Source organism: Zonotrichia albicollis, chromosome 1, assembly GCF_047830755.1.
Source record: "Zonotrichia albicollis isolate bZonAlb1 chromosome 1, bZonAlb1.hap1, whole genome shotgun sequence".
Classification (NCBI taxonomy): Eukaryota; Metazoa; Chordata; class Aves; order Passeriformes; family Passerellidae; genus Zonotrichia; species Zonotrichia albicollis.
The window spans coordinates 137,139,295-137,160,669 of record NC_133819.1 but is presented as its reverse complement, the minus strand read 5'-3'; the positions used below and the strand labels follow the sequence as shown (position 1 = coordinate 137,160,669).

Sequence of the window (21,375 nt, the reverse complement as noted above, 5' to 3'; positions counted from 1 at the left end):
CGACAGTAATTGAGGGAAAGAGATGTACCTGAATTAAGGCCAAGTATATACGGACACCAGTGGAAGGGGCCAGGTAAGCATCCAAAATTCCCTGTTCCCCTGGCCAGATCATCAGCGTGTCCTGTACCTGGTCTGGGAGGTGTGAGAACAGCGTCTGCAATTAATCTAAGTGTTTTTATATCAAATGCAAACGGTGAAATGAGGGACAAGGAGCTATCGAGGCAGGGATAGGCAGACTCGCGGTACGTATCTGGCCGACTCCAGGCCTGCGCTACCCGTCCGGGGGCCCTGAGCGAGAGCCGGGAGCAGCCCGAGGCAGCCAAAGGCTGCAGTCCCTCTCTCGCAGGCCGCGGGGCCGCCCACCCCGCTACGGCCGGAGGGGGCCGGGCCCGTCCGCAGCCGCAGCCCCGCGGCCCGACCGCGCCGGTGTCCAGGCAACGGCGGCGCCGTCACTTCCTGCGGACCGCCCCTCCCGCCGCCGCGCTGGGCCGGGGGCCGCGCTCCCGCTCGGGCCGTTGCGGCGGTCGCGACACGTGGCCCCGCCGGCGGCATGGCCGCAGCAGCCGAGGCGGCGGGCGGCGGCAGCAGCCGCCACGAGAAGAGCCTGGGGCTGCTGACCACCAAGTTTGTGTCGCTGCTGCAGGAGGCCAAGGACGGCGTGCTGGACCTCAAAGCGGTGCGAGGGCGGGGGGGGCGGCCGGCGGCACCGCCGGGCCCAGCCGGGGCGGCGCAGCGCTGGGGCCGGGCAGGACCGCCCGCTCCCTCCTTCCTTCCTCCCTTCCTTCTCCCCCTGCCGCCCGCCCGGCGTGGTGGGGCCTCCCCCGGCCGCTGACGGGCTGCGGGTGCCCGGTGATGGCTGACAGCCGCCGCGGTCGGCTAAAACACGCGTTCCGGCTCTTTATAAAGGGATGTAAGGGGCACCGTATGTTAAGTTTAACTTGCTGAGAGCGGTCTTATTTACTATGCCCTGTTCTGGGCTCTTCAGTAGAAAAAAGACACGGAGCTACTGCAGAGGGTCCAGTGGAGGGCTGCAAAGGTGATGTGGGGTCTGGAGCATCTCTTATGAGAAGAGATTGTGGGAGCTGGGCCCGTTTTGTCTGAAAAGAAAACACTGAGAACAGGTCTCATTAGTGCATATATATATATACACATATATACACATATATATATACATATATATCCTATTGGTGCATGCCAAGAGGGTGGTGCCAGATTCTTTCATAGTGCCCAGTGACAGGACGAGGAGCAATGACCATTAACTAAAGCACAGAAGTTTCGCCTCAACATGAGGAAGAACTTCTCTATGTTAAGGGTGGCAGAGCACTGGAACAGGCTGCCCAGGGAGGTCGTGGAGTCTCCCTCTCTGGAGACATTGAGAACCCACCTGGATGAGTTCCTGTGCACCTGCTCCGGGAGACCCTGCCTTGGTGGGGGTTGGACTAAATGATTTCCAGAGGTCCCTTCCTGCCTTAACAATACTGTGATTTCTTTGACTGCCCTGTGTTGCTGTCTGCACTGACTCCGTGTATGGGCTGCTGTTAAAACCTGTTTCTGGCCCAACCCCCTCCTTTAAGCAAGAGAAAACCACGTTGAAAAACAGACCATAGTCGCCTTATGCTTTCTATTATGTGTAAATGAAAGACGCTGAATTTGCATAGGAGTGACAAATGGTTGTCACCCAGCTCTGCAGCCAGCCTACTGCCCTTCAAGGCATGCCTTGGGCTGCAGTGTCTGGAGCCTCTCCAGTGATGCCCTGGGACCAGCCCACCTTGGTGGGGCCAATTGTTGCAGGAGGAATCCTTGCCACTGTGTCCTGCCAGTTCCCTGGAGCTCGGGCCCTCTGGGCTGTCGGGTGTGCAGTGCATTGAAGCAAAGGTGTTAGGCTAAGTGGTTAAGGTCGTCAGGTGTTCAGCAAAGTGCAGCAAGAGGCTGGCTTGGTACTCTGCTTGAAGTCCTTTCTGGAAAACTGACCTATTTTTTGATTACTCTGCATAGGCTTCAGGAGGTGAATGGTGTTCTCAGAGCTTTTTTTGCGCATCCCTGTTCAGAGCAGATGTACTTTGATGATGTTACTCTGGCTAATGAAACTTAAGGGTGTACAGGGAAGGACACTGATAGGTTTTATATTCTTCATTTAGTTATGCTGTGGTCTGGACAGGTCGATGAACTCCTTAATATTAGTTGTGTCTGTATCTAGCAAAACAGAATGAAGATGTCTAGATCTTTGGGATTGTTGTGCAGCTTCCTTTAGTGTCTGTCAAGTCCTGAGAGATACTCCAGGTCAATCTGAGAAGCAGAACTTCAGTTTGAAAGACATCAGGCCCAAAAGCTTGGCTTTAAGTGCCAAAGAGAATTGACTTGAACAATAAAGTTGGACTGTGTAGTGGGATGCAGCAATGCTTCTTGTTCTCTTTAGTGAGAAGGGTACCTGCTCACAGGGAATGAAAGGGTTGATAGCCGCAGAAGAGTTAAGTGGGCATTGCAGCCAATCACAGGCATTTCTGCTCAGGACCTATTGCGGACTGGTTTCTGAATTAAATGTTACAATTTGTTGTGCATAAACTGTTGGTACTTTCATAAGCAGTGAGTCAGAACTTATATTTCTGAAACTGGTTTTCTTCTAAATAAGCCATATATCTCAGCAAAAATGAAGACCAGTTTGTGTGTTTGTGTTAAGCCAGTGTGCTCAGGAAACTGAAGAACAGGACAGCCTTGAAATGGAACAGAGCATTCCAAGAAATTATTCATGCAATGGACACCTTTAAGTGTCTTCCTGCTGGCTGGTATTGACTGTCTGATGTTGTGCTGCTGATTGGTATTTCTGTAACAAAACCATCACTAGAAAGAAAATAAAATTTGAAAACAGGTGGATTTCCAGCTTTGTGATTTAGCAATTGATAAGGAAAATCTCTTCTATAGGACATTTTCTAGTGATTTTTAATACCTCTATAATTATAGTTTAGCAGGGTGTAAGAGGAAGCTGTGAAAATGTTTTAGTGCTGGACACTGGTAGCATCTGAGAAATTGTGGGAATGAAAATGAGAATTTTCTTCACTTGAAATTTGAATTTTGTATTTACTTTAAAATCCAACAGCGGTTCTAAAATAATGATATACTTGTCATGGAATAGCCCTACATAAAGAAATTTAGTTATGGAATTAAGTGTAAAATGCGACGGGGTGATACAGAAGGGAAAGAAAACTAGATTTCTATCTGCAGCAACCCACGAATTGCAGGGAAGAGAGAAGAAGAGCCAGATGAGTGAATAAGGGATAAGCTGCCTGAATGGATGCTGTTCATACTGTACAATACTTGGGCCCTAATTTCTTAAGTGGGCTTCGTTTCTGTCATACCATTCCTGCTTAATGATGGTTAAACAGTGTTTCTGATAATGAGATAAAACTAAAATCTACTTGTTTCAGAAGTGTGCTGGTCAGGAGCAAATAACTGCCTTACACTTGCTGTACTCCACAGAAGAAGAAAGAGTCTGTCTATTAGATTGTACATTCCCTTAGTCTTTATGTTGCAATGACATTCAGTACTTCTACATGCAATTTGGCAAGAGCACCATTCAATTTAAAACTCTTCACCAAACTGTTGACAGCCCTCTTAGGGAGAAAATGTTGTCCTGTGGTACAGGCAGAGTTCAGAAGATGCAGGACCTCTTTCCTTTGACAGACACATGGAGAGAGCAAGCAGGCAGTGCTGGCCCTTGTGCTGTGTTAGCGTTCTCAGTAAGGACTCTACCGTGGTGCTCTATCGAGTTCCTCCTCTCTCTAGGGCTAATGAAGCACATGCACAGCTGATGATTTCTGCTGCCTTTTGTCAGCTCCCAGGGAGCAAACGAGTTGGTGGGGGGGCTACAAGCTCTCAGTTTTCCTAGCCTTTCTTCCTTATTTCTGGGTATGTGTGCCTGCCTGCAGCTGAACCTGTGCTGTACAGTGTGTTTTCTGTATTCCAGCAGCTGCACGACTGGAATGTATGCAGAACCATAGCTCTGTGCTTAGATACTTTATTCCAGCTCTGAACCTGTCTGTGCACTCATGAGTACTTGGCTTGAATGCATATTTAATCAAAATATGAGGAGATATTAGAGCAATAAGGATAGAGTTCAGCAGCTTAACATTAGAAGAATTTTATAAAAGAGCTCTGGATGTGGAAGCTATGTCCACCCATGTTAGCAGGGCCATTGTTGCAGATGTCCCTTTCTTGACACAGGCTAAGAAGATATGAGTTTTAACAATGTTTTTTGACAGATTTGTGTCAGGAAGGTCTTTTAATTATTTAAATTATTACTGAATTGTTTCTGTGGGAGACTGAACTTAATTTCTGATCCATGTACCTGGCAGATGGTATCACACTGATAACTGCTAGGATGTCAAGGAGGAACTTCTCAATTGCTTTTTAAAATATCTGTGAAATTTTTAAAAGATAATTAGATTACAAGGTCTGTACCAGAAAGCTAGTGAATGTCTGGATTAAATTTCTCAGCTTGGGAACTGGCCCCAGCTTGTGTTGGAACTCTTGTTGTAAGTAGCTGAATTTCATAGAAGTGATTGAATTGTATACAGGGATAGTCAAGTCAAATACCTATGTAACTGTGCTGTTCATTTTCCTATGACATGAGCCCCTGTCCTGGGGATCTGGAGCTGGTAGTGGTGAATCTGCTGCTGGTGTTCATGCATGGGAGCTGTGCTTTGGGCATACAAAATGCAGTAGCATTTAGAGTGGAACAATTACTTCAACTTTGAAACATTTGAAATTTGAAATTGGACACTCAGAAGAAGTCACTTCTTTTTTCTTTTTTTTTTTTTTTTTTTTTAATATCTTAAGCTTTGGTTTCATAGCTCCAGATTTGTACATTGGTATCTTTCGCTACCAGTACAGTTTGAAAATACATTCAGATTAGTAAAGCATTTATATTTTGTAGACAGGACCTTGGGAAAATTTCAAGAGGTAATGAAATCTGTCTCCAGAGCAGTTTCTTCATTGTTCAAGCCATGAGTAATATACTAAGTTCTAGGCAAATATGTGGAGCAGTGGGAAAAAAGCAGGAAGTTGAATAGCATGTGTGTGCTGTCCATTCCTTGCACTGAATAATGTAAACAGCCTCTAGAATAACTGAAGGCTGTGAGATGTATGGGGTGCTGCTTCAGCATTGTGCAAATGGCATTAACTCTGTCACTTGCTAGCAGAGTGTACAAATGCACTTGGAAGCAGTGTGTACATATGCAGCAGAAGTAGCAGATTAAGATAGCAGGTGCATACCTACTGAAACAAGTGATCAAAGAGCCTGCTTCCTTGGAGGGAACTAAACTGCAATATGTGTTTGCATGCATCTTCTTTTGTTAGTTAAGAAAATGTTTTAAAAGACTTATACAGAAGACCATACAAAAGATAAATGCTGCTTATGGTGTCAGTGGAAACAGTGTTTAGTGGGTACATTACTGTCAAGGAGGAAGAGCAGTGTTTATAATAACTTCATGGCTATAAGAGTATTTTTGATAATCTCTGTTCTTTCTTTTTGTCCTTTCAACTTAAATAAAGTTGCAAAAGGTAATTGTACTATTAAGCAAAGAAATTTTGTTTTCCGTCCAGGTTATGGCTGTCTCAAGCTGTACCTTTCACATATACTTACAAAAAGCGTACATTTATAGATTGTTGGGACAAACTGAAATAAATCATTATATTCCTGTAGCAGAAATGATTTGCGTTTTTGCATTAGTTCAAATTCAGAGGTCAGCCTACTCTTCTCTTTATTTTTCTTCTATTTGTTTAATATATACAATCCTATGTAGTGTTTGTATTTGTGTCCCAAGTAACTACAGCTGTGGAAGGCATGAGTAGCTCACTTGCTTTATTTTATCTTAACTCCTTGCATCAGTTACACAAAAGGAGAGAAGGAAGTGAAGCATGAAGTGGTTTTCTCTGCCTGGTGCTGCTTGCTCAGAGGGGCGAGGTGTGGCAGCCCTCAGACGCCCTGCACAGCTGGCTGTGTGGCAGCAGCAACATCCCTGGCGGCTGTACCAGGCTGCCGGTGCTCGGTGTGGCATCAAGTGAGCCCTTGTGCCCTGCAAGGGGCATTTGTGTAGGGACAATGCTGGCCTTAAATACTTTAGCTCTCCTGCAGCCACCTTGTGAAATTACAGCCCTGTTTCGTATCCTAGCACCACTGAATCCAAACAAAGGCTCTAATATCTTGAATGTCAGTGGAAGGAATGATAAACTTATTATGTCCTTCAAGCTTCAGAGCCTTGCCCCACTGCAAGGTGTCGCTGCCTGCCTTCCATACCCTTTCCTGCCCTCCAGAAAGAGCATGGCAGGCTCCTCCATGCAGCTGAATATGTTCCAGATACAGACCGTGGTCTTTGCACCCCTATGAGCTCCTTTCTCTGTTAGGGGATAGCCTGTTGGCCTTCAGCCAGGGGACTGCTGCCTGTGCTTTGTAGCACTCCCTGCAGGTGCTGAACTTCAGAACTCATTGTTGGTATTGGGCTCTTGTAGAATGGAGCCTTCTCCTTTTGAAATTACATTAGATGGCATTTTTCCAAGGGAGTGGCTTTCCCTCAGCATGCAAGTTGCTGATATTGTTCTCTCCACAGGCTGCCGATACGCTTGCTGTGAGGCAGAAGAGAAGGATCTATGATATCACCAACGTTCTGGAGGGGATTGATCTCATTGAGAAGAAGTCAAAAAACAGCATTCAGTGGAAGTAAGTTATGTCAGTTCTGCAAATTTTCACATACTTAAGAGCAACAAAAATTAACTCTACTTCTTCTGATAGATATGACACCATAAAATTAACACTGCTAATCAATGAGCAATGTGATGTTGTAGAAGTACAATAAATTTGCAAATTAACTGTATTTGTTTTCCCTTTAACTTGTTTCTGTGATATATAAAATAAAATTTAAAGCACACAGAAGGGAATCTTTCAGAAATCTTGTAGTGCTACTTTATAACTAGCACTTGTAGTTAAAAAATTCTCCCTGAAGGAATTTGGGAGAGCTTTCAGGACACACTGTCTCTGCCTACCTGCCCTACCACAGTCCATGCCTGTTTTCTCTTAGGTCTCTGAAGGTAAAAGCTCAAGATAAGAATTCTAGGGGAAGGCTAGGGCCTGCAAAACAGTTCCAAAAGAAGATAAGTTTTTGTAGAAGAAAATTCTAAATTTGATCTGAATTAAAGAATTTTCATTTTCCTGTCAAAACACTACTGGGAGGTTAAATGTTCATTTCCTTCATATTTAATATTAGTAGATTTTCCAAATGTTGAAAATAGTCTTAAGAAATTATCATTGGATGTTTGCATTAGATTTTTACCTGTGGTTTCATGAACCCTTGTACCTTTTTAAGAGGAGTAGGTGCTGGCTGCAATACAAAAGAGGTCATAGACAGGCTGAGGTATCTGGAAGCTGAAATTGAAGATTTAGAGCTAAAAGAAAAAGAATTGGATCAGCAGAAATTGTGGCTTCAGCAAAGTATCAAGAACGTCATGGATGATTCTACAAACCACCAATATCCTTTTAAATTAATTGTGTGCATTTTGGATCTAGAATGAAAGCACCAGTTAAAGTGTAGGTAATGGATAAAGCATAATGTAACGCATTTAGCAAGGTAAGGCAAGTTTTTTTCAGGTTTTCCTTCAACAAAAGAAGATATAAATCTTATTTATGTGACTTTTTAACTTCCATGACTGTGATTGGTAACATGAAAATAAGTTAGCGCATATATATACAGCAGTAACTATTAAGTCAATAGCATAATCCTAGTGTCTTACTTGAAATTAGTGATACTGCTTTCCAGAACTTAAATTTATATTTTGTTACCAGTGCTTTACATTAATCTTTTTTGCTGCTTCATTCTTTTGAAAAGATTAAGCTATCACCCAAAGATTAATGGAGTTAACAAAGTCCTGAAGCTTGTTGGGTTTCAAACTGAAAAAAACCCATGCTGTATATAAATACCAGAGAGTTGCAGCTGCATTGCTTGTAAGCATGTGTCTAGCTGTCTTGCAAAACAGACACCTGAGAATGGCAGCAGTCAAGTGCCCTTCCTATCTATAATACTACTGATAAGTACTTAAAAATTACTGGAGTTTCTGTTCAGAAACTGTTTCTGTAAAATGGATTTTGTAGCAAAGGAGACTGAAGTTATAGGTGAGGAAAAACTTCTGGTAGAGCTGACACTGGAATTGATCTGCCAGGAAGGTGGTGGAATATCTGTCACTGGAGGTGTTGCAGAAGAGGAAAGACAAACATCTGTCTGGAATGTCTGAACAGTGGATTGATCCTACCCTGAGGCAGAGGATGGTAGATGAGCTCTGAAGTTCCCTCTAGCAGTATTTTTGTGTGATTCTGGGAAATGCTGATACGTACCTTAATTCTGTGTTGTCAAATTAGCAAGGTAAATGGTATTCTTCAAAACAAGATTTTACATGTTCTTCTTTTTTAGAAAAATCTTTTCTTGTTCAAGCTACACAACTATTTTTCTTTCTGTATTTTATTTGCTGATACAGGTATTTTCTTTAAAACACAGAACTCTTGTTATTTGTAATGAGCCATTCTGAAAGTCAAAAATAATGCCTTGATTACACCTCTAACAATAATCCTCTAAACTTTAATAATGCTATAGTTTAGGCTTAGTTTGGACAAACTTCTGAAGGGCAGCAAATACTAGTTTTATATTGTTTTAAGAAAAATGTTCCTTGACATAAATTACATTTTCATATGTCACCCATGAAGATATCTGCAACTGCTTCCATGGTAAGTTGCTGCTAGACTGTATTTCTAAAGTGAGTGATTTCTTAAAAAATAACTTGCTAACTAACTTGCTTTTTTCCTGCAAGTATTTTGAATTAAGAAATACTCAGTAGTGATCATTACTAGGTTGAGGTCTCATAATGTTCATGGCTACCAAGTTCTGGCATTTTCTAATTGTAGTCATAGATTGAATAGAATGGAAGCTCAGCTGGAGTCCTGGTTTTTGGTTTCTTTTTTGGTTTTCATACTTTTCAGCAGCTTGCCATGGGCCATTAATGGAACCAGAGACAGGACTCATTGGCCCAATCCTCCAGAAGAACCAGGAAGATCTAAATTTTGCATCATTTTCTGGTAGCAACTGTGGCCAGACAGAGCTTGTGATGGTGTATAAATAAGCCAGCAGAAGGTCAATGATGGGGCATTGCTACTAAATCTAAAGGATTCCTGTACAGGTGGTTGGAAGAAATTGCCGGGAAGTGCTGGCAGAGGTTACTTCCCTTGACATCATCTCCTGATCCTGGGGCACCCAAGGGGATTGTTGTTCAGCCTCCAGCTAGGCTCAAAACTGTCTTTTCTTTGCCACAAGGAAGACTTTTTTAAAATAAAAACACAAGATTAGAAAACTACTGCAGAATTTAACAAAAATGGCCTGTTACTGAAAAGGTGTTAGTCATTACAAAACATGGAGGCAGTTGGCACAATGCTCACATAGTACTTCACCTAAGTGTTTCTTAGGAAGCAGAGAAAGAAAAGTGTTACTCCAAATTAGTTATGAACAAAGAGGAAATCATGTGCAGGTAAGCAAGTAACCTGCAGTATTGTGCCAGTGCTGTGCATGTCAGTGTGGTCCCCTAATTTTAACCAACACATTTTCATGTGCATAGTAAGCCACAGGTGAGTGTGACAGACAGCTGTTGGATCCCAGTTGTATGTGCTGTGGAAGCCATGAGCTTAGATATTTGGAAGTACTGGCACTGAAGATGAACATTAACACCTCTTCTTCCTTTTGTTAAATCTCTGTAGTACCACCAGTCATCAAAGTCATAAACTGAGCTAGGTCAGAGGGCCGGTTTAGCTGAAGTTGTATGAGGAGTGGCTGAGGGAGCTGGGGTTGTTTACCCTGGTGAAAAGGAGGTTCAAGGGAGACCTTATCACTGTCTACAAGGACCTGAAAGGAGGCTGTAGCCAGGTGGGGGTCAGTCTCTTCTCCCAGGCAACCAGTGATAGGACAAGAGCATATGGCCTCAAGTTACACCAGGGAGGTTCAGGTTGGACAACAGGAAAAATTTTTTCAAGAAACACTGATTAAGCATTGAATCAGGCTACCCAGGAAGGTGGTGGAGTCGCTATCCATGAAGGTATTCAAGGAACAACTGGACATGACACTTAGTGCTGTGGTCTAGCTGACAAGGTGGTGATCAGTCAAAGGTTGGACTCAATGATCTTGGAGGTCTTTTCCAACCTAAATGATTCTTTGGTTCTGTGAAAAAAGGAAATAGTTAAATATTTTCACCTTTTGTTATATATACAACTAGAAGACAAATGGGTAAAGAATATGGTAAATCTTGTACTGCTGTGAGAAAAGGTTTTTGCAACTATGATCTTAGTGTTGGAATTCCCTGATTTATACTATGCAATGTACTTGGATCTTAGAGGGGCTGCACATGTCCTACCACAAGTTTACATATGCTAAATAACACAGTACTTTAGGTGACCTTACACAATTTCCAAATCTCATTTGAGTGGATACTATACAAGACTTAAGAAAAATACACTTAACACTTTCTTTAAAATTGCTGTTTAACCAGGAGATACACTTCTAGCAATTCAAGCACCTTGTGGTACACAATTAGAAGTACCTAGACCTGAAATGGTATGTACTGGTTTCTCGTTTACCTAAGTGTTCTAGAGCAATAGTGGCAAAGAAGAGTTGTTTCAGAGCAGAGGATTTATCTCTATCCTTGTCCAAGAGGAGGGGAGAAAGGAGTAGCATTGTTTAAGTTGAGAAGAGTTTAAGCCAGACAGAGAAAAGTGAGTTTTGTACACTTAGATAGACTAATGGTAACCCTGCCTTCTATTAAAACCGAAATACACAAGTGGGTTTCTTCTTCTCTCTTGCTTTTAAAATGTTGCAGCTTTCAAAATAATGCATAGTTGTTATGAATTCTCTTGAGAACTCAGTGACTTTTATGTGTCAAGTTTCTCTGTTATATTGTTAAAATGGATCTCTTTATGAAAAACACCTTTTTGATTTAGTTTTAATATAATTTAGATTTAGTCTCATGGTACTAGACTGGATAGAGAAACAGACTGCAATCTCACTTTAGCCAAAAGGATTAAATTGGCAAGATTAAAGTAGGAGGCCAAATTACTTACTTCTGTCCATCTTTAACTTTTTTTGTTGTTGTTGCAGTGCTTGATTTTAAATAGTGTTTACATAGCTGGGAGAGAGCATGGTAGGAAGCATGATAGCCACTGTGCTTATAGAAGGCTGAAATTCACTTGAGAAGTTTCACAAGCTATTTTTAGCGAGGCTGAGCACAGTCTTAATATCAGTAAAAGCATTCAAGGCTAGAGCCATGAAGCTGATCAGTGGTACTGTCTTTGTCCATCTCTGCTGAATCAGTTCAGGCAATGGTAAGGTTCTCTGCAGGACCCACGTTAGCAGCTGTGATGTTGGATTTTGTTTTTTTTTTTCTTTTTGTTGAGGACTAAAACAGCTGATCTTAGTCTTCATCACTTTGTAGAGTTCCAAGTTCTCAAAGAACACTAACTTTCATAATACACCATTTTTACAGGGACAGAATGGACAGAATAAATACCAGATCAATCTTAAAAGTAGTTCAGGACCTATCCATGTGCTGCTTATAAACAAAGAATCAAGCTCCTCCAAGCCCACGGTGTTTCCAGTTCCTCCACCTGATGACCTTGCACAGCCCCCATCTCAGCCTGCAGCTCCAGTGACTCCACTCAAACCAGCTGCAGCTCCTCCAAATCCCCCAGAACAACGTGAGCTGAACCAAGGGCAGGAGTTGCCACCAGCAGCAGCTGCGGACACACCATCAGGTGGATCCCGGGGTTTTCCTATCTCTGGTGAGTGGGGGAGGAAAGCAGCTGGAGGGAAAAAAGAAAGTGTTAAGAAAGGTGGTAGACAAAGATCAAGAATTTACACAGGATAGCAGCTGTCCATTAAAAAACTACTCCAGGGCCTTTGTAACAGCTCTCAGGAGGTTACAGACACCTCTTCTGTCTGATGAAAGAGATGCTTCCCTCACATCTTACCATCTTACACTGAACAGGTTTTGGATGTAATCCTGTTAATTATTCTGAGGTGCTTCTCCAGAGTGCATTATGAAGCAAAATTGCAAACCTCTTGATGGAGGAGGATATGATTTGAACGCATACCTTTTAATGAGATTGATAATGCAGGCACCAGTTCCAGCTATTGCACCACAAGGTCGCTTACCTTCTTCCACATAGCCACAGTAAGAGGCTGCCTGAATATCAGGTACTTTTTTCACTGTAATAGTAAATTAATAGGTAATAGGAAAAGATTTAAGAAAAGGCTGTATTACAACTGCATTCCTGAGGGGTCCTGATTACCTTCACTGACCTTTAATTGACCTTCAGTTAATTGACAATTAATTAAATTGTGACTGTGACTGTAGAAGGGGAAGACTCCTCTCACCTGATCTCAGACATTGGCCATGTTCTCCCTCAAAAGACAAAGCTGGGGGCAGGTGCTGCGTGTTGTTTCACTGTAACAGACTTCAACATGCCTTCCTGTCCGTGTAGATGGCAGCGCCCAGCAGGACAGCACAGCCCCTGCTGCCCCTTATTCCAGCCTTCCGGAGCCAGAGCTCTATCCCAGCCTGTCTGGAGACAGTGCCCAAGCCTCAGCCAGCTCCAGTGACTACCAGAGCCTGCTGCCTCTGGATGTCAACTGCATTCTCAAGCCAAACTCATTTGACATTGCAAAGATGGAGGAGCCTGCAGGTAGGAAGCAGTAGTTCCTGTTTAAAGATTTCCCTGGTTCCCTGAGCCCTTCTTTGTGACCAAATTACCAGTGAGTTACACAGAGGAAAAAACCAGGTCTCTGTTTATCTTCTAATGAAGCCACTGGGGAGCATACTAATTTTGAACAATTGAGTTTCTTTGCCACCAGATAAGCCTCATGGTACACCATGATATATATAGTTCTTGAGTTTTAAAGAGTTAAGTCGGAAAAACGTATTGGGGGGATGCGCGGGGGCGTGAACGGCCCTGGAATCTGGCTATCTGGTGAGGGGCGAAGGCCAGGGCCCCTGCCCATCAGAAAGCAGCCCCCCCTCGGCGTCTTGGCCTTGGGCTGAGCTGGGTGATAGCTCGGAGCAGCGCGGTGAGAGACGAATTAGGAGGCGACCACTTGCTGGGGGTAAACTGTCGGTTTAACAAGGAGGGGAAACACCCAGCAAATGGCCTCGAACAGGGGGCAGGAGAGGGTTTTAAGGGAAAAGGGGGGAAGAAGGCAGGGAAACCCGGCTATCTAATAGAAATACATATTTGGAGGTACGAAACATAACTGATATACTAAAGTAACTAACTGTTATAAATCATAGGAGGGGCTCTGGGGCTACAGCCAACTATAACTCCCAGAGAAAAGAAAATTCTCGAAACTTAGGAGGAGAAAAGGAGTGATTGACTGAGCTTAAGGAGGAAACAACTTTCACTTTATAAGAGAAACCAAGGGAGGAGCAGTTTCATTTCTATAGCAACCTAACTGACAGGGTCTTGGGAAAGGAAGAAACCATTTAATACAGAAAATGGGGGGAGCAAACTAACAAACTTAAGAACACACTACAGCAGGGGGAAAAACTGAGGGAGACAAAGATAAGTATGTTTTACATGTACATGGCATACTTTCTCTGCAGTTCCTACACTGCACAAGCCATAGTGTACTTGTCAATTCAGTGTTTTAATGCAAAGAATGTTTTGACTGCTATAAACACATATTAAAAAACCCCACATACATAAAGCATGTGCTCCTGTCTTTCACAGGAAATATCAGCGGAGATATTATTGATGAACTCATGTCTTCTGATGGTAAGTAGCATCTTTTCTAATAATCACAAGTAGCAGCCTGATTTTTGTGTGAACAGCACTTAGAAGGCATCTGTTACATCTGATGCCAAGAGTCAGTATGAAACTACTTCTTTCCCATGTTGCCTCCTCTGTCACTCGTCTTTGCTCCCCTTTCTATTCCCTGCAAGTTTTATTTAACAGACAAAACAGGAAAACCTTAATCCAAAAGCACTTACTTGCATGAATAACCCACCAGTACTTAATGTAGGGAAAAAGAAAGAACAAGCTGATGACTAGTGTGCTGCCTTAAAATATAAATCTGGTTTAATTCTATTCTGCCTAAAGCTTTGTGCTTTGAATAAGTACTTCAGAATATAGTTCTGGATGCAGACTGATACATGTCCATCTGAGGTACACTAACAGAACAAGTGTCACCCATTTCTGTTCTTGCACGTCTTTGGCCATGAGTGCAGCACTGAACCACAGCTACTACAGAATTCATGTGCTCCTACCTCTCTGCCACTCTCACTGATTTGGCAGGCAAAGAGGTCAACTCAACTTGCTTTTGCTCCTTTTGCCCTGTATTCTTTAAGGCCTGTAATAATATCTGCCCCTCAAGCAGACCACTTCAGGGCTCATCCAGAAAGAGATGTGGTTGTAAGATCCAAGGGGCAAGATGGGATTCTGTGAATGTGCCAGTATGTGGTTAACATGGAAAGAGGCTGTGCTTCTAGAGCAGGGATATAGATAAAGAAATATAAATTATGGCTTGATGGTTAAAGTTTTCAAAAGCTCCTCAGGAACTCCATTGCAGAAGAAATTAAACCCATATTCCACAGCTATCACTCCACTTCAGCAAACTGACCTAAAATACCAAGCCAAAAATGGCAGATAGATCACTTACTGCCTTGGTTTGAATGCAGTACAGGTTTTCATGGTATGTATCTCAGTGAGCTTGTCAGATTATCAAGATTATTTTAATTATTAAGACTAACCCTTATGACAGACATACTGAAATGTGATAGGGCTGATTTTCCAAGTGTTTTAATTTAAACTAAACTGTTCCTGCTTTACAGTTTTTCCTCTCTTACGACTCTCTCCTACTCCCGGAGATGACTACAACTTTAACCTGGATGATAATGAAGGAGTCTGTGATCTCTTTGATGTGCAGATACTAAATTATTAGATATTATGTCAACCAGACTACTTATCTACCTCTAACTGTAACAATCTAGACTTCTTCATAACCTAAGTATTTGAATAATGAATGTATAACTTCTTAGTTCACTGACTCTGGGAGTATATTTCCTTTTGCTTCCTTTAACTACTTCACAAAACAAATTCAAGAACATTAAAAAAGGGCTCTTATCAAAAATTCTGGCACTTTTTCACCTGAGTGTGTTTCTGTCTAAGCCAACTGTTTGGAGCTTTCTTTAGCAAGAAAAGTGAAAATACTATATAACTTTTTGATCATTTTTTAAAAAATGATTAGTCTTCTTGCTCACAGTTAACAGCATTTTCTTTGAAGCTTTACTGCCAAGAAGCTATTTTTTAACTTTTCAAACAATTTTGAAGCTTTCACTGCCAAGTTGAAAAGTGAAGGGTATCAACTTGAGTTATGCTAAACTGTTTCAGTGAACCAATTTTGTGAAGTGCCTTCTGTTTTAGCACTTTAAGTTTCTCACACTGACTTCTGACATTCCACTTTCCTAGATGATAGGAAAGGTCTGTTTGTAGTTTGTATTGAAGTGTGCCAATACTTGTATATTAACAAGATTTTTTTAATAAAATTGTGCAAACAAAGCCATCAGTATTTGTGGTCTTTCGTTTCTTGCAACCCCATCATTGTCCATTTTGCATTACAACTGAGATAACAGGTTTGTGGCAGCATCCACATTTGCTGGTTCCTCTTCCAGATTTGTGGAAACCTGGAAAAAAAAAGAGTTTCAGTTTAAAGCAGAAAACAATTTCTTTTTATTCTGCTTGGAAAAAAAAAAAACCAAACCAGACTAAATAAATATCCATTGGCCAGAAGATTAGACTTTTATATATTTAATTTCAGCTGATTTTGCAGTTATACTTCAATAACTTTGGGGGGATTGCAGGATACACTGAAGTTGATATGTAAGCAGAAAATGCTTTGTGCTTTGGGAGCGTTGTATCAGTAACACACACAGCCCAACTGAGACAGGCTCAGCTTTTAGAACACAACTGCTCTCAACACTTCTGCAACTTTGGAGAAAATACTGTAACAGCCTGAGTGGTGAAGAGCCCTACTAGCACAGGAGCAGTAGTACAGTCTGAATTCTTGGAGGAATAAATAACAAGCCAGCAGAGACAGGACCACTGGCTCCAACAGCCTTGAAATCCTGGCTTGGCTTCATCCTGTGCTGGCAGCACTGTCACTTATGTTTCATTTTTCCCTCAGCCTCTCCTTGAGGTATTTGACACTTGTTTAGTTGCTCCCAGCTGTACAGAAACTTGATCACCTCAGGCATACTGACAACTCATGTCCACTTCTCCAAACTCCAGCTTTCCCCAACAGCAGGATGGATTCATCTGCATCTCATCCTGAAGGACTCCTTTCTCTCCCTGAAACTGTGCCTAGAGCATCAATCAGCAGAAGGAGTTTACATGGAGGAACCTGTCAGGCATTAAACTTTTATGAATTAATTCTTGTGCAAGACTGCAGGTCGGCCTGCATTAAAAAAAAAACTAGACAAAGGCAAGAGAAATACTGTCTTGAACCCCAAGTGCTGCAGGCAAAACCTCTACTACAGAAATTGCTGCTTCAGGTGTTGGGTCCTTCTGATGAGGTAATACAAGGCTTAGGAATCAGGAACAAAGAGAGGCAGAACTGTTTGTTTCAAAGCACTGTCAGGAGCTTCAGGTAGGGAACAGCCAGGTTCATCCTCCTTGTGTGTATTCATGTAGAGATACAAGTTTCAAATCAAGGGGATAGAGTTGGGACTAACTTAAAAAAAACAGTAAGAAATCACCTAGAATGTAATTTTAAAATATGCTTTTGAAGTGTGCTTCAGCATGGCTGCCACCCTCTTCTCGCTCTACTTCAGTAGTTTTGTAGAATTTGAACATGCTAACTAGGTTTCAGCATTGCCACACAAATGAAATTCATAAAACTGGGATTCTAGCTTTAAATCAACTGCATGAATTCACAGAATATTCTGAAGTGGAAGGGACCCACAAGGATCATCAAGTCCAACTCTTAAGTAAATGGCCATTAAAAGGGTTGAACTCAGCACCTTGGTATTACCAGCACTGTCACAGACATCCTTTGTGGAAAATCCTTTCTTTAGGATTTTTCCCTCTTCTGGGAAGCTGAGGCCCCAGAAAGAGAATGTAAACAATGGTTATCTACTGCTGTGGAATGCAACAGGTGCACCTGTGATTGGCCCATGTTCCATGTTTACAATTAAGGGCCAATCGGGGGCCAAGCTCTCTCTGGGACAGATCAGAGAGAGCTCTGTTGTTGATTCATTCCTATTCTATTCTTAGATAGCAAGCTTCTGAACTTTCTTCTCTATTCCTTTTAGTATAGTTTTAATGTATTATATATCATAAATTAATAAATCCAGCCTTCTGATCATGAAGTCAAGATTCTCATCTGTCTCTTCACCCCTGACGAACCCTTGCAAGCCCTGTAACACAGCACCACACTGACCAACTGAGCTATTGCCTGCAGCCTAAGAGACACATTATAATGCTTTAAACACACATTCTTTTCCTTCTGTTCAGATTTTTACAAAGGGAATTTACCTGCTGAGTGTTCTGAGGTTCTGCTGTGGTACCTTTTGATAGCTGCCGGATTTCTTTCTGAACTTCAGCAAATGCTTTATTTATTGTGCTAACTTTTTCAGCATTTTTAATGTTTATCTGGGAGAAAAAAAAATACATATGTTAGTATTTTTAGCAAAAATTCCACTGATGTGAAACTGCCCCATTTTTGTGCAATTATTATGCAGCCAGTGTTACATGCTTTTTGGTGTGTTTTACCTGTTACTTCATTAGGTCATCTAGCTGTGTACTAATAAATTCAAAATTAAGAGTTAAACTTGCTCTACGGGAATGGGAGCCCATAGTGATCCAGAAGGAGAACACAAAGAAAACAAAAGTCTATACTGCTACACCAGCCTCAGCTCCTCTTAGCTGGAATGAAGTCCCAGGAAGGGTTCCTTCCTTCCTCTCTTTGGTGAACTGACCCTGGCTGGATGCCAGGTGCCCACCAAAGCCACTCCATCGCTGCCTTCTCCAGCTAGACAGGGGACAGGAAATATGATGAAATATAATGAAAGGCTCATGGGTAGAGATAAGGGCAGAGAAAGATCACTCACCACTTGCCATCACAGGCAGAACAGACTCAACTGAACTTGGGGAAAATGAATTTGTTGTCAAACAAATGCTGCAGAGGAATCTCAGCTCAGATACCTGGAGCACCTCTTCCCACTTCTTCTTCACTGACCTTGGTGTTTGCAGGGCTGTTTCTTTAAAAAATTCTCACGCCCCTATTCTGACTGCTGCTGCTGGAGGTATGCTTCTGAACTACATCAACCCAGAGGCACTGCCAGTACCTGATGGGCTCTGCCTTAGCCAGCAGCATGTCCATCCTGAAGCCAGCTGGCATTGGCCCTTTCAGACATAAGGGAAGCTTCTGGCAGCTTTTTAGAGAAGCCAAGCCTGTAGCCCCTCAAACCAAATACAATTTGTAAATTATTTTAGTATGCTGAATTTCTTCCAGTAGCTTACCTTCATCATCACACCTTGCATCCTAACTGTTCATACTGTAGGTCTGGCCAACAACGTCTACCAGGTTTTGCCACAGCATTGAAGGAAACTGCAGCTGCAGCAGAGTGGAATGTGCATCTCTGGGCACCTCAGCCTCTCTTTTAGCCCAAGTCTGCCTTTATAAGTTATTTCATCAAAGATTTTACTTTCAAAGAGGAAGTGCTAGAATATGGACGTGTGTTGCACTCTGGGGACAGCTGTCTGTGGTAGAAGAGCAGGGTGGATGCAAGAGGGCATAAACTCTCACTACTGCAGCAAAGGAAGATTCAGCTGATCTGAGCCCTAGCACCTGCTGCTTCCAAAGTTTGGAACAGGATCACAGCCTAACCTATTACACTGCAAACATTCCAGAAGCATGCTCATAGGTCTTCAGGCAACCCCAAATCTCAGCATACCTACTGCTGTTCAGTGGGCATCCCCACAGTTCATCTCTGAGCAATTTAAACAGGCAGGAGCAAACTGTGAATGGTTACACATATTCATTTTACTTTCAAAGCCTCCATAATTTCAGAGCACCTATACAGTAACAATTCCATTCTCACTGACCACAAAAACCAGTAATAAGAAGCAGTGGGCAATGAGGCTGATAGAACAGGCCTGCTCAGATGAACACTTTCACTGGGACAGTGACTGGAGAAATACAGCCCCAGCTACCAGCTCTGATCAGAGTGGATGGACTGTTGGTAATATGATGTACAAAGACCATGTGTTCAGTCAGGGCTTGTCGCCATCTTCCAGCTTCACAGGGGTTTTAGAAGGTTCCAGTCAGTTTTAATGGTGATATCCTCAAGTAGTCAGGCAGGACTGGTTCACAAAAAGAGGCTCTATAGCTAGCATGGGTACCTACATCAAAAGTTGTCTGAACAGTTACAATGAGCTTATAGCTATTAATGAGTAAATTCATTTTAGCAACTTTTTTTTTCTGAGCATCTTCTTATACTGCTTAACGATAAGTAAATCACATTAAGCCCAAAGGCTTAATGCATTAAAGAACACAGCTTCAAACACACAGAATAAAATTTTACTCCTAATAAGCTTTTCAAGACTATGAAACTCAGACATTTCATGAATATGATTTTAAACCTGTTTCTCCCTTTATTATACAGAACAGTCTAGACTAAGAGGAGATGTGACGCCAGCAACATGAAATTGTTTTTTGTAAAGTTTGTTCCTGTCTGTCCACCAGATTAATTTGTCAAGTGGAGCTTGCAGGAGAAAATCTGAAACGGCCTTTTTTTTAAAAGCCATTTACTTGTGTTTCCCTAGCAGACTGCAACTGCATCAGATGGAGAAAACAAGCCACTATCTGCTTTTATTATTTCTATTACCAGATGCTTTTCTAGAGGGACAGGTGAACTCTTGCAGAACACACACCTTAGGCTGGAGGCAGGCTTTGAGAAGAAAACATATGATGACTCAGTGCTCACAACAGGAAAACTCTTGCTTGGTCACCCCCATCCCTCTTCCCCTGCACTGCTCCCTACTCCATGACCCACTCTCTCTCTCCTCTGGGCTGTGCTCTTCTACAGACACCAAAATAACAACATTATTTTTGCTTCTTTGTTCTTCTATTGCTTTAATATGTTAAACTGGTGTACAGAAGCATCTACAGAGCACCACAGCCATATAAGGGGCAAAAAAGGGGCAGAGAGGAATTAAGAGCAAAACATCCAGCAATGCACACTCCTAGCTATGTTCACTGCATCTCACTGACAGTTTTACTTGACAGCTGAGGCAAATAAACAGCTACTGGATCAGAAAAGGCTCCATCCTTTCTGGTTCTTCTCCACCAAAATGCTTCTCTCTGCATTCATTCATTCATTCATAATTAACTTTATTCAACTTACCAACGCAGCACATAAAAACGCAAAATGTATTTTTAATGCCTTTTACTGCTGATTTAGCGAGTTGAGTCACCTAGTGGGCATAGAGTTCCTGAGCCAGCATCAAGGAGAGCTGTGGGAATATAGCCCAGAGCCTGGCACAGGGCTCCCTTCCTGGGACAAGGAACGGGATGGAAAGGAGCAGGACTTCCCCTTGTCAGTAGTACTAACTATGGCCAGTGGTTCGGATCAAGGCATTTTGTTAAACTCTACCCTGAATTACACCCTCAGAGACGCTGTGAATGCAGTCCGGTGAAGGCGAACTCGCTGAACTGCGGATGCGCCCTTCAGCATCGCATTCCCGAGGCCAAGGCGCGACACTATCAGACTCTTCCCAAACGGCACCCCTGAAGCACAGCCCGATGCCTGCTGTGGCATATGCCTGCGGATTAGTCAAATGAACTCCCTGTGATCCTCTTTTTCCAGATGACATCCACATACAAACCTAATTTTCGGATGATAATCGTGCACTTTGCCGTTTTGTGCCCGGACGCACACTGCCCCTAAAACAGCTCGATTTATTCACCTCCGAGCGCTTGCTGCGCCGCGCACCGAGGTCGAAGGGGAGGAATCCCCGCCGGGCCGAGGCCTCCCGCGGGCGCCGCAGCAGGGCAGGGGCCCTCCCCGTGGTGGGGCGCTGCCGCAGCACTCACCTGCTTCAGCCCGGACGTGACGGGCCGCGCCTTGCCCTTGGCCTTGGCTTTGAGGACGCCGCTGCGGGCGATGCGGAACACGCTGCCGGCCTTGGCGGCCCCGCCGCGGTTCTTGCCCATGGCGGCGGCAGCGGCGCGCGGGCGGGTGACGTCACATGGGGCTGTGACGCAGGGAGCCGCCAATGGCCCACAGCGCCGCGCGGGGCCGCCAGGG

The 21,375-nt window shown here is 43.0% G+C and overlaps 2 protein-coding genes across 3 annotated transcripts; one reads left to right on the top strand and one right to left on the bottom strand.

Annotated features, from left to right (window-relative positions):
• Positions 1-439: 439 nt before the first annotated feature.
• Positions 440-15,293, top strand: E2F5 (E2F transcription factor 5). Of its 2 annotated transcripts, none has more exons than XM_074555744.1 (9): positions 440-676; positions 6,603-6,712; positions 7,356-7,519; positions 8,723-8,764; positions 10,570-10,634; positions 11,560-11,854; positions 12,557-12,757; positions 13,799-13,843; positions 14,899-15,293. In XM_074555744.1, the coding sequence occupies exons 1-9, from the start codon at positions 551-553 to the stop codon at positions 15,006-15,008; spliced, it is 1,158 nt and encodes a 385-aa protein (XP_074411845.1). In that variant the 5' UTR covers positions 440-550; the 3' UTR covers positions 15,009-15,293. The 2 variants fall into 2 exon arrangements, with proteins under 2 accessions (XP_074411845.1, XP_074411855.1); XM_074555754.1 differs by having other exon boundaries at positions 442-676; positions 11,560-11,827.
• RBIS (ribosomal biogenesis factor) lies at positions 10,063-21,328 on the bottom strand. Its single transcript, XM_005479540.4, has 4 exons — positions 21,162-21,328; positions 17,600-17,716; positions 11,138-15,750; positions 10,063-10,241 (listed from the first exon to the last, which is right to left on the bottom strand). The coding sequence occupies exons 1-3, from the start codon at positions 21,279-21,281 to the stop codon at positions 15,682-15,684; spliced, it is 306 nt and encodes a 101-aa protein (XP_005479597.1). The 5' UTR covers positions 21,282-21,328; the 3' UTR covers positions 10,063-10,241; positions 11,138-15,681.
• Between the last annotated feature and the right edge of the window lie 47 nt (positions 21,329-21,375).

What these genes read in the sequence shown, in the direction of transcription:
- E2F5 (XM_074555744.1), top strand. Translation starts at nt 551, where the DNA reads ATGGCCGCAGCAGCCGAGGCGGCGGGCGGCGGCAGCAGCCGCCACGAG. An exon ending in AAGTACCTAGACCTGAAATG is followed by an intron (nt 10,635 to 11,559) that starts GTATGTACTGGT and finishes CCATTTTTACAG; the next exon opens with GGACAGAATGGACAGAATAA. An exon ending in CCGGGGTTTTCCTATCTCTG is followed by an intron (nt 11,855 to 12,556) that starts GTGAGTGGGGGA and finishes CTGTCCGTGTAG; the next exon opens with ATGGCAGCGCCCAGCAGGAC.
- RBIS (XM_005479540.4), bottom strand. Translation starts at nt 21,281, where the DNA reads ATGGGCAAGAACCGCGGCGGGGCCGCCAAGGCCGGCAGCGTGTTCCGC. An exon ending in TCACGTCCGGGCTGAAGCAG is followed by an intron (nt 17,717 to 21,161) that starts GTGAGTGCTGCG and finishes TTTTTCTCCCAG; the next exon opens with ATAAACATTAAAAATGCTGA. An exon ending in AACCTCAGAACACTCAGCAG is followed by an intron (nt 15,751 to 17,599) that starts GTAAATTCCCTT and finishes TTTTTTTTCCAG; the next exon opens with GTTTCCACAAATCTGGAAGA.